At 40.6% G+C, this 13,048-nt stretch overlaps 1 protein-coding gene across 2 annotated transcripts in view; it reads right to left on the minus strand.

The window, feature by feature from the left end:
* Nucleotides 1-1,265: 1,265 nt before the first annotated feature.
* The window catches only part of LOC148030293 (uncharacterized), a 51,284-nt gene continuing 39,501 nt past the window's right edge, over nt 1,266-13,048 (minus strand). Inside the window, exons 5-6 of one of the 2 annotated variants that reach the window (XM_087686577.1) lie at nt 3,898-3,960; nt 1,266-3,817 (exon numbers count right to left, since the gene is read on the minus strand). In XM_087686577.1, the coding sequence (XP_087542703.1) occupies nt 2,069-3,817; nt 3,898-3,960 (1,812 nt within the window). In that variant the 3' untranslated portion in view covers nt 1,266-2,068. The remainder of the gene's footprint in view (nt 3,818-3,897; nt 3,961-13,048) is intronic. The other variant, XM_087686576.1, reaches the window with a different exon arrangement.

The following is a 13,048-nucleotide window of genomic DNA, read 5'->3' on the forward strand; positions in this document are numbered from 1 at the left end:
AAGCACGTCACCCTATGAACTCAATCTGTACAAATCCAAAGCAAAAGTCTGAAAAGTAAAGGATAGTGGCAATCCCTTAAATCATGATGCACTAATTAAACTACATGTTTTAGACTTGAGGTGTCGAAACCCTTGTGCTAGATCATTTGATCCTTGAGAGTCCATCCCATCTAAAAGACCTGAAACTTTGAGTCAACCATCAACTTTCTAAGGGTCTAGCTCTTCTAGAAGTAGAATGATCACCATAATAAATAACCCAATCATCAAGTTCTTGATGAGACGTTGGGCCAAGTTGAAGGGGACAAACTAAATCCTATTCAACACAAAAACCTAAGTGAACCATAACTACATACAAAAAGTCGGTCCTTGTGCTCCAAAAGCCTCTATTAATTGTTCGTAGGGTACGATATCGAGCTACAAAACCACAAAGAATCTTCCTAGCATCTTGCAGACTTGCCTCTAACCTAAATAGTAGCATACAACTCTTATGTCTTGATCTTTCCCAGCATCTTGTAGGCTTGACTTTAAAGTAAATAGCAACATACAACTTTACATCTTGATTCTTTTTTGCTTTAAAAACAAGCTAGACATATGTGTCAAGTCAAACTTTCCTATTTGAAACTCTAGAAGCTATTTCAATTTACCCCTTCGAGTAAAAGGGATTTCTCAAATATGCCTCTTCTACTTAATACTATCTTGAAAAGAAAGAGTGATTGTGAGCCTTTGGCAAGGCACTAGTGTCTTTCCTTCTCGCCTAGGAGGTTGAGCACGTGTGGGAATGGGACAGAGATGCTTTGCAAGCTATAACAAGATCTAGAGCATCAGGATATGAACGACTCACCGCAAGCATAGACATGATTTCATCAGACAAACAACACATGACACACAAAGACCCCACAGAGCTAATCACACACACAACACAAAGAGGCCACACACGTGTAACCCTAAACACATGAACAATCAATCGTTTATACTGCACAATCAATCGATTATTTGTAAAGGGCACGCACATCGAATGGCACAAGCACAAGCACAAGCGCAACATGCGTCAATTTGTGTATACTGTGCCAAACTCATCACCTTCACTTAACCCTGAAATTCTGGTGTCTCAAGACAATCCTTTTGGGCATTGCTTGCTTGTGTCTCCACGTTTTACAATCCTAAATTGCTTTCAAACATGATGAGTCGCACATACTCTGTGTGTCTGTGTGTGCGTGCGTGTGTGTGTGTGTGTGTGTGTGTGTGTGTGTGTGTGTGTGCGCGCACCATCAACTCAGACAACTGGGATCTTCGTAACGGACAAGGCATCGCTCACGTAAACAAGGATTAAAAATCAGCTAACAAAAGGCAACATTCAGTGATTCTGTATCTCCAAGCTGCAAATTTTAACTTAGATGGGTAGGATGCACCTGTTTTCACTAAATAAGCGCATAACGGCACAGACACCATCGCCAACCGTGCTCTACTTTTACACATCTACATACATAGTTCATCTTCACTTTGGGCAGCCATGCTTATCCCAGTGTCTCATCCTGTAAGTGTCTCTCTCCAATAGCCTGCCGCTGCCTTTCCAAAACACCAGAGTGGCAAACACTCAAAACAACGGTAATGCCAAACACATGCAGCAGATGTCTGTTTGTAAATTGCTTCATAAATTAGCACGGTGAATGAAAAAGAGAAGCAACTTATGTGTTTGGCCTTGGGAAACATCATGTATTTGGCATTCTGAACATCTCCACCCAAAAGGCACAATGCTGCAATCGTGAACCCTATGTATCTTGATTGAAAGCCTGTCTGCAAGATGAACGGCTGTGATAAATACAAGTATCCAAGAGCCCCTACCATTGTTGGGCAAGGAGCTCCACCAGCCACACAAGGTGCAGCATCTGATTTGATAATGGACATCACTCGAGCTCATACTAGCCATGAAAAAGGCATCATTTGTATGTTCAGCTTGAACACTGAAAGGCCCTGCCGAAAAGTCTATTCTGACAGGGCAAGAATTACAGTAATACTACCTGCTTAACCGCAAGAACTTCTCATAGACAACATGTGGCTGCTCTCATTGTTACTTGACTCTCTTAGACTCCCTATGGCTGGCCTGCCTACTGTTCAACTGGCCCCCCAACACTTGCTCTGGTCTTGTTCCCATGGGTGCTCCACCCCGTGGTGGAGGAAACCGCAATGGAGGTGGGGGTGGAGGTACAGTGCTAGGAGGTCGAGGTGCTTGAAGTATTCCTCTCCCATCTGCATGTGGGGGTGGTCTTCTCGGCTCTGGTGCCATTGAGTGTGGACCCCCATGCCACCCTCGACCCTGCGTGTGAGGCCGACCTGGTTCCAGAACACCTGGGTGTCCACCTGCTGGAGGTACTGTGGACAGAAGAGGCCCCTGCTGGCGGTTATCTGGTTGCACTAAGGCTGGTGGGCACCACTCTGGCATGTCATCATCATCATCCCATATGCTGCTTGCTTGAGTTCGAGCTGTATCTTTGGAGGTGCCAAAGTTCTGTAGAAGCGGTTGAAAATTTTGTTGACTTGACGAAGTTGGCTCACTCCTTCCCCTCTGCTCTTCAAAATTAGCGGGGAGTTGTTCAGGTCTTGGGGGATTCCCAAAGGGGCGAGGCAAGATAGGCTGATTTGTTGGAGGTTGATTCATAAAAGCATCCAGGCGATCCCCATGCAATCCAGAACCAGGCATTTGACTATGATTCATTGGTGGCCGGGCAATCACCGTCCTATCCCCCGGTATACCAGGAGGCCTTGGGGGAAAGAAATTGAAATGCTGGACAGATGGAACTGGCCCAGGAGGCCGGGGCAATGCAGGGAAATGTGATTGTTGAGGCATCTGAGGTAAGTGTAAGTTTGGATTAACTTGCTCCATAGGTCCATGAGATAGAGGAAGTGCCGGCCTTGAAAACTGAGAGAGAATATGGCCAGCACGATTGTGTTCACTGGAAACCGTTAGCTGTGGAGATTGAAGTGGTTGAGGAAAAACTGGGCCCTGAGTAAAAGACGGCATGCTCAGCGATGCTGGCAAGGAGGATGGGGTCAAACCTGCTACTTCCGGCAACCTAACAGAAGTTGGAGCTAAAGATACTGTTGTTTGAGATGCAAAATCAAATTCGGGCAGGTCATCATCATCATCATCATTTTCTGGATTTGTAAGCCCAATACCAGGCTTCACAAAGGTCATGCTTTTTGGTGCAAATCCAGGCGGTAGGTCATCACCAATATCTTCCTCTTGAATTGATTCCTTCATGGACCAGTCTGTTGGTGGCTTTGCATGCATGGCTCCTCTTGGATCTTGGGGAATATGCATGGATCCTGCCACATCAGGTAAAGATGCACTCTGTAAACTATTTGGTACGCTGTTACTTGTTGCAGGATCCGCTTTACCATCTGGTTTGGCAATGTTTGATTGTGCGCTTGCAAGAGATAAAGTTGCTTTTTTATCTTCAGAATCTGATTTTGATGCTATGCCACTAGAAGAACTAGGGAGTTTAGCTGCATTTCCTGTCCATTGAGTCTCACTAGGACGTGTTGGTGAATCCAATTGTGCAGACAATGCATGTCTATTTGCAGTAAAGTACTGACTGGATGTTTTGTGAGTTAGGTTCATTGGTATTACATTTTTACGGCATACTAAGAACCCTACTAAAATCCCTTGTTCCTCAGCCAAAATCTGATCTGCAGACAAGTATCCATGCTCAACCAATAATTTCAAGGAGGTGCCACCACCAGGAAAAAGGTATAGTTCAAACCCTGGCACAGGTTCAGCATATCCCACCCTCTCTCCTTTTTTATACTGACTTGCCGCCTGCAATGTCATAACTAATCAAATTAGCACTAATCTGAAAACGTATGATACGAACTGCAATTTAGACATGAATGCTTCACCTCTTTCAAAGTAATGATTGAAACTCCATTGTCAGCCTGTGCATCAACGCAACATGCAATTATCTGCAATTTCAAGAAGAGAGTATCACAAACTGAGGCTGAGAAAACTGGAAAGATTAAAATAAGATTCTCCTCATGAACAAATTGGAAGCCTCCATGTCAGAATAAAGCTACAGCCTTGACTTATCAGCCAGCAACTGAGAGTAATTGAGGTCCATCCGGTCCAAAGTTATTGAAAGAGAAAGTTAACCCTAATTGTAACAAGCTTTGAATCTAGTAAGAGACAAGGACAATAAAGCAGCATAAATTCTGGTCATGACTGTGTGATAACTGTCCCAACCTTGAGTTATCAAAACTGAACCCATGATATAATGTATCACATTCAACTAATTATTTGATATTTATGTTTTCTTACTTAGAAGAGCCTGCTAATCAGTAACAAGTATCTGCATGATAATACAGAAATAATTAGCTCTACACTTTAGCTCACAAACTGTCTCCATAAAAGTCATGCAATAATGATCGCTTAAAAGAGGTATATCCTTACATAGGGGACTGCATATAACTTTATTGTTCGACAATATCGAAGTTCAGCTGTTGACATTTTTTATTGTGCAGTGAAGCCCACTGATGTTTCTATCATATTTACATTTGCTGTTTGCACAAGTTTGGTCATTCATATGTAGTTTTGATGTTTTCTTCCAACTTCTTTGAGATTACATTCATAACAAAACATTTGAGTAAGTTAAATAGGTTTAACACAGTAACTGATTTTTCCTCCTGTAGTAGTTCCAGCTGTAATGTGAAGGCCATACAGAATGCTTCCTGTCCATCTAGAATTTTGAATTGCAGCCCTAGATTTCATAGAAATCTTATATTTCACATAGGTAGTGTGACCTTGCAACAACAAGATCACAAACTTTTGAGAGAAGCCCTTGCCTTTCTTTATGAATATGCATAAAGGCCATGCTTTCATTCATTTAGGAAGAGAAAAAGAGAGAATTTTTTGACTCTCCTTTTTCAGCCATTTGCATACTAATCTATTATCTTCTTAGTTATTATTAGAAATCAGATAATTTCCTCATGCCTCACACCTTACGTCCTACAGTGCATAACTCCAAAATGGAGACATCGGCTAGTGGGTAGCTCTTACACAAATCTATGCATTTTATGTTCTTGGATATAAAAGACTTGATGTGCTCTTGTCTACCTCCTTTCACAATTTCAGTGAAGTTGTTTGGCTCTCTCAATCACTCTCTTTCCTCCAGCTAACAACAATCGACTTTGGTGTCTTCAGCAGGTATCGGATGCATGCTTAAGCTTCAGGAAATACTCAAAGGCTTTCCACAAGAACTTTAGATCTTCTCCGTTGAGGAGATCATCAAATTTGAGTTACATAGGACATTAAATTGATGCATTTGAGATTTGCCAGTAACTTCTGCAAGCATCACATAGCAATCCTTACTACAAATTAATTTAATTCATACAATACCTTGACAAAGTAATATGAATCGTAAGTCCAACAAGAAACTTTCAATGGATCTTTTCTTTTTTAAAAAGGTCCATATGACAAGCATCCATGCTGGTCTAAAATTCCTCATTCACAACTAGACATCTAGGACATGTAGACTTCACGACAAATCCACACTCTCAATGCTTTACATTGGTAACATATAGATAAGTATCTGTTTTTGTCTATCGAATTGACTGCACTGATCACTATGGACAACTCAAGAGAAATCAATAAGGATCCTTTCTTCCTTGCAATTGCATACTTATATGCAGTATCCTGAGTTAGCATTGGTTGGATATTACTTTTTCTGCACGGAGGTATTTTATTTGTAATGTGTAACATGCTATTTATTTAGAGTTCTAATGAACAAACATCAAAGGTGATATAAGAACCCATAATCTTTAGTGCCACATGGTGTAAAATTCTCACTACAATGGTATCAAATTCCAGTCTCGAATGAGTTCGACAAATATGCTTGAAAGAAGATCAAATGTTTGACTATCAGTTATTGACAAGTTTTGATATACTCCTTGCAGACGTCAGGTTTACAGGAAAGAGATAGGGCCTACACATCAAACTCTGTTGTGGAGCACGGAAGCAGCAAAATATTGCAACTAGAAATTTTTGAACAAAACATGGTCTTTGAGAAACTTCACTCTTGCATTTTGAAATAAACAGTCTAAAGGACTCGTCTTTGGAACATACCCATACAAGCAGCAAAAGAATGCATACGGAAATTTTGAACAAAGCATGATCAACAGAAACTCTTCGTTCCAGAGGTTTTGAAACAACGTGGTACTACAATGCACTCATCTTTGGAACATACCTAGGTGGCTCTGGTTATACAAGGCTTGTAGCAATGAACAGGTAACTCAGCATTGAATGCAGAGAGCTCATGCACTTCACAAAACATGAACGTGTCATGCGCTTTTCAAGAGATGAATATACCAGTGGAAAAAAGATCATACATTTTTTAATGGGAGTCCTTAGGCAGCAAGGTTGAAACTCAAATAATTATGACAGTCTTTGCCTCCACAGAAAATCAAATAATTTGTGGGTTTGCATTTTGGATTTTAAGTTGCAGTGCCATTAAAATCAAAAAATGAATATTTTTTAACCTGACAAACTCTATCAAATGGTCAATAATGAATGTCATGCAGGTACAGTGAGCACTTGATCACAGATCACAAATGGCATTGTATACATATATATATGTGCAAGACATCTAAAGCCAGAAAGAGGAGAGCTACACACAATGTACAGTGTATGAATACTGAACTAGCGTTGAATAGGGAAAAAGTGGCATTGTATACATCTGTGTACAAGACCTCTAGAGCCAGAAAGAGGAGAGGCATGCAGAATGTAACATGGACGAATATGTAAATTAGCTTTCAATGCAGAAGCAGATGTAATGGTAAGAAAGAACGAACAGGAAAATAAGATATACTGGTTAATATTAATGGACATACCAACATAGATTACGCAAATGACAGGCTTGATACAAATCACATGTATAAAATTCAAACGGCCTGGTAGCTGTACAACCCAAAATTTGAAGGGGCAGGAAACCATGTATCTTTTGATTCTTGCATTTCATAATTTAGTGCTGAGATTGTCTGAGATTGTTCATTAGAATGGTTGTCTGTGGAAACATCTGAATTTTGGATTGATGGAGCACTTAAAAATTTCAGTTTAAAGTTGAACAATTTAAGGGGCATCTCCATGCGCTGGCTAATCAAGCATCTTCACCTCATATGCTGTATTTGCTTACATATGTTGATGCAGCAGTTCCATTATTCAGGACAGACAACCTTCTTGAAGATGCTAAGACATGATTCCACTAAATGAATAAAACCTTATTATATATATTATAAGTTAGGTGCTCCCTCCCTCACAGCAACATCCCTCTGCAAGTTCTTTATTTGAATTGACTGTAATGAAGAAACCACATGGAGATTGATACTTGACAGGACCTTCCACTGGTATGTATTAGGCACACAGGATGATAACATACAAGTTGTTTAACACCCAAAAGCAGCTGATCCTATATGGGCATACACACAACAACCTGCATGTGCCAAAGCCCTGCCATTAATATCTTTCTTAACTGAGTGTACACATTATTTAAATGCTTCTCTCTGCAACTTAGTAGTATCTATCAGATACTGATGCAATATTGTGTGACCTTACAGCGTCAGACAATATGAATGTTTCATTTGTTGCTAATGCAACACTATATAAGTTAAAAATTTACAAAAGAATGTTCAATTACATTCCTTGATATTGTAACTTACGCATAGCAAAACGTATTGCTTCAAAAATATATGACTTATCAACCCTTTATTTTTTGAGGCTCAAGTTTATGAAAGTCATGTTAGTGGCTCAAGTTACATCTTTGTCGTGTATAAAGACATCACTTGTAGATATCGAGGCATAGCTTGTGTGCTTAGGACTTGTGGTCAATGTTTTGCCTGAGAGAGTAAACCCATTTGTAAATGCATCATTTTGGCAATGCAAGCTCCTCTATAGCAGCAACAGTATGGGTGTCTCCTTGTGCATTTATCCTTCAGTTATATGTACTTCATCCTTGAGCAAGTTAACCTGGGTATGAGCTTAGGCTTTGATTTCCATCAGCCAATGGCAAGCGCATGTTCTCCTACATAAGTTACTTGTTGTCACCAAGACTTCCTGCAGTCTTGCTCATAGCAGGTACATTTTCTTGTTTTGTCCTTCATCAGTGATTCTGCCATTCACAGACGCTGCAAAATTTTGCAGCTACTTTTCTGGAACTGCATACTACAATTGCAAGCTGTTCAAGATTGGGGGTGACGAGATCAAAAGCTGTCCTTGCTGCACTTGCAAGTACTGCTGGAGCAGTGTTTTGGCTGTGCAAGCAGTATGGAGGACTGTCAAAGGCAAGTCACCGCTGTGTGTCTACTATTACAAGGAATGTCAAAGGTGGGTGACAACTGTCACGGGGACGTGAAGTTTTAAGATGCTTTAATCTTGCCAATAACATTTGATTAAGTTATTAATCAAATGTGCAAGGTTGTTTAGCACATGTGATGCACACGGCAGTTATTTCATGGTAACATGCCAAGAACCCCAAGGATACAATGGGTGTCAAAGGCAAAAGTTGAGATAAGTTATGCCAATTGGGTTTTGTTGGTCAGTTGGTGTCAGTTTTGACCCCAAGACAATTGTTTGGTCAATAAGTGTCAATGGTGATACGAGGGACTAGAATTATTTAATTAATTAATTAATGTCAATCTAAAAGTCAACAAAGGTTGGGAACCACTCCAAGTTACAAAAGGCCTAGCTAATTTAACTATGGATAGGCACATTTAATTTTGGGTAGGGTCAGAAGGGCTGAAATTAGTTTTCAAATTTATTTAATTTTAAAAATTAATTAAATAACTGGATAATGCTGAAAAATGGGTTTAAAAGGCTGTCACTTGGCAAAAATACCCATGAAATTTGAAAAAACGTTTTTGGGGGCTAAAGAGATGGATTCAATTCATTCGGCCTACAAGAGAGAGGAAGGAGATGTTGCTGGTCTAATCTATAGCGATTGGAGGACCATTTGAGACAACCAAGGGCAAGAGAAGACCAAATTGGAGCAAGCAACAGTAATTCTTGCCCTTCCAAGAGCTGGCGACAGCAGATTGGGGTTGGCGATAGCAATTGGGGCCTCTTGAGCAATTGGCGACAGTATTAAATGCTTTCTAGTACAAGCAACAATTAGATTTCCGACTTTTCTCACTTGAAAATCAAAATTTTCTCTCTTTTAGCATTCTCTCACCTTCCTCAACTTGTACTTAGCCATTCTCAACATCTCTCAACCATTTGAAGCAAATCTAAGTCATATTTGGTGAACAAGAGGATTTCTGCTATAAACCCCAAATTTTTGCAAAAATTAGGGTTTGACAGCCACTTTGGGACCCATGCCAACATGAATAGGCATCGTACACTGAGTTCAGCCCTTGAAATCTATGTAATTATTAAGGAATTCAAATGCCAACCCATCCATTGTAAATAGGGGCAGCATTTGGCTAGTTGGTGGTTTCATTCATACAAGTCCTGGGTGAAATCAAGGGCCAATTGGCCCAAATTGCTTGCTAATTGTATGTGCAGCAAGGGGCTTTTGGATCAACAAAGGAGATTGTGAAATCTTAACTTATACACTATCCATTAGCAACTAAAGATAAAGAAATACCAAAAGGAGTGCTAGTTTTAAGGCCATCGAGTATCTATTGTCCAAGATTATTAAGATAATGTGTGCATGTCAATTTACGCTTAGTTATTAATTGCTATAATTAAGTACTTGATCAAGTTTTACCACCCTATCCGAAGAGGAAGGTTGGTTTCATGGCTCCATTGCCAAGATACCACTCAATCGCTTGATTTGGTGGGCCCGAGGTACCTACTTGCAAGCCAAAGCTTTGAGTCGGTACTGAATTTTGCTCTCAACTGAGAAATTACAGCAATATGTCTTTATACAATGAGATGCAATCAAGCAATGATGATGCCTCTCAATATGGACACTCACATGGGAAAGAAGGAAATGTAATGCCTAATCTGGGACAAGGCTCAAACCATGGACCGTAAGCTGAAATTGTTGTTGTGGGGCAAGATGCAAGGCCTTCAAGGCATAACGAGGCTGATGACCAACAAGTGAAGAGACATTTGATGACCAATTCAAGAATCGGATGAGAACAGCAGCAAATCTCTTTGCTAAATCGGCAAAGGATCCTCAATTTACCCAATTTTTTAATACTCCGAAGATGGACAGCAAGGACAAGAAGAAAAAGTCTTCTTCTACACCTTTGGGACAGCAAGCTACACCAAAGGTAATGCCAAAGCCTTCACTTGAAGCTCCCAAAGATGCTAATGAAGCAAAACAATTAGTACCTACGAGGCAAGGAATGCAAGTGCAAGGCCATCGTGAAAGTGCCAATCCAATGGATGTCGGACAACCGGGTATGCATGCTATGATGGGACAACCAAGATACTTTGGTGAAAGCATGATTTTTCATGCTATGGTTGGACAGGGACCACATACGAGAATGTATGGCAGCATTGGCTTGATGCTTGAAGCACAAAGTAGCATGTTTAGTAATGCATTTGCACCCCCGAATGTTTATGGGGCTCATGAAATAAGTGTTGGTCATACAAATGCTCCGTTTGGTGTTGGTTTTGATGTCAATTCAACAAATGCACTCTTTTTGCAATAGCCATTGTATGACAACTTGACATCCAAAGGGGCAACAAAAGACTATGATAAGGGTGGAAAAGCTGTGAAGTTTGAGTCCTTCAATGGTGCACAAGATAGGCTGAAAGCTTTGGCTTTCATTCAGCAATTTGATACATCCTATTCAAAGGGGAACTTCACCAAGTCCTGAAAGATTCGAAAGGCAATCACTGTCTTGAAGGGGAATACATTGCAATGGTGGTCCACTCTTTTGATGCAAGGTAGAGCACCGTCAACCGGGTATAATTTTAGCAAATGTTTACATCGAATTGGTTGACAAGTACCTTTGAGGTGGACAACATGACAACTTGGAATAAGCTGGATGCTAAGAAATGTAAGAATTTGAAGCAATATAATAATAAGTTTTGGGATGCAACGTTGTCTGTCAGTTCTTATCGCCTTGTATCCCGTCATGAGCAAATGGAAAAATACGCTTATGAGCTACCTAAAGGAATCAAGGATTTTTGCATTAAATCCATCATGTATAGCATGTCTCAGCTCATAGAGACTGCTACTATAGTAGATGCTTTGCTGCATGGAAAGGATCTGGGGTTCCTAGAGAGTGGAAAGAAGCCGAATAAAAAGTTGTCTAAGATTGGGAAAAGGGGAAAATCTGAAAATCAACTTGAAAAGAGACCCAAACAGCAAAGAAAGGGCTCGAACACATTGGCACAATGTAAGGAATTGATGGCTGCAAATAAATGCTTCATTTGTGAACAAAAGGATCACATTGCAAGGGACTATCCCAATAAGTAGCTAGAAAATCAAAAAATTAGGGAGATCCGAAGAGAAAGAAGCCCAAAATATTAGTGGGATCGATACCTGATATTGTTAGTGATCAGCCCAACGATGATGCTAAAGAGTTGTGCATAGCATGGGATAAAATTAGGGATCGGCATGCTTTGATTTTCTTTGATAATGGTGCACAAGCCAACTTCATCTCTGTTGACATGCCAGCTCGTCTAGGCATCAAAGAGGATGAGATGGGATCCATTGTTGGATGTAAAGGCCCTTTACGCGCTTTCCCGTGTATATATTACTTCACACATGTAAACCCACCCTAACGGGTGTAAGTGTACAGTATCCTAAGTATAAATACATTCTTTTACTATTTGTGTGTACCACGCTAGTTCACACCTATCCCACGACTCACTCTCCCTCTATCACTATCAAACATTGTTCAGCTCTGAGTTATCAAACTCCTCGATTACTGTGCCTACTCTCAGCTCTCTTTCTCTATATGCTTCCGCTTCGACTCTGCAAACTGGTATCAGAGCCAATGTCTCATGCAAGCCATTGAGGAGTAGACAAGAAGATATCAAGTCGACTGACTGGTCGGGTAACTGGTCGGGCATAACGTACAGGCAACTAGTCGGGTGCAGGCATAACGGGCGTCAGACTGACTGACGACCGGTAGGCGACTACTACATGATGTTGCTGCACGACGGGGCTAGAGGCGACGTTGCTGCACAATGGAGCTGGAGGCGACCATTGTGCGACAGAACCAGAAGGCTTCCACGTGACGGGTGACAGGGTGTTCGGTTGCACGAACGACGGGCAGAAGGTCAACGGTCCATTTTCCCTTAATTTTCTTCACCTTAGTTTTCCCTCTCTAACGGTATTCACACATACAAGCACAGAGTGCAAATTTGTGCCAATCTGTGTCTTAAAATTCGGGGCTTTTCCCAAATTTGGTGCCTAACACATATTGCAGTGACCTCTGGACCATAAATTGCAAACATTGAGTGCACATGCCTCATAAATTTTTGGGGATTCTTAAATGCAAGTGAATTTTTTTCTTGGATGAGCCAATTTCTTGAAAATTGTGCACTGTTGGATTCTGAAATTTGGGGCTTTTGCAAAAATCATGAAATTTCTGCAACATTAGTCCACACTTGATGCTTGGGAAGATGTATTTATGCAATTGGAGCAAATTCACTGCAGAAATTTTGGGGCTTTTCACATTGGTGATGTACTTTTGAGTCGTTTTGAGACTAGACAATGAAATTTGCAGCAAATTCACAGCTGAGTGGGAGTCTTTAGAGTTTTGGATGCTTCAAATGTTGAAAAAGGGCAGCTTCTCTTGGTACATGTATTGTTGAATACTCATTATGCAATGAAACAGTGGTAAATATAGCATTTGGGTCATTACATTTGGGAATCTTCGTGATGTACTATTGAAGTGGGAGCTATCCTTAATGCAAATGTATCATATTTGATTTGTGCATATGCTATAATCAGTGCTTGAGACTGAAATTTACAGCTAAACATCTGCTTCTTGGACAATTTGGAAGTACAAGAGAGTGTACTTGTTGTTACATTCAGAAACCTTGCTATTGGCTGAAAGCATTCAGCCCTTTATTGCAGTTGTGCATTGCTGAAGATAG

This window comes from Lygodium microphyllum, chromosome 10 (assembly GCF_053477565.2).
Source record: "Lygodium microphyllum isolate KBCC chromosome 10, Lygodium_microphyllum_v1.1.10, whole genome shotgun sequence".
NCBI lineage: Eukaryota > Viridiplantae > Streptophyta > Polypodiopsida > Schizaeales > Lygodiaceae > Lygodium > Lygodium microphyllum.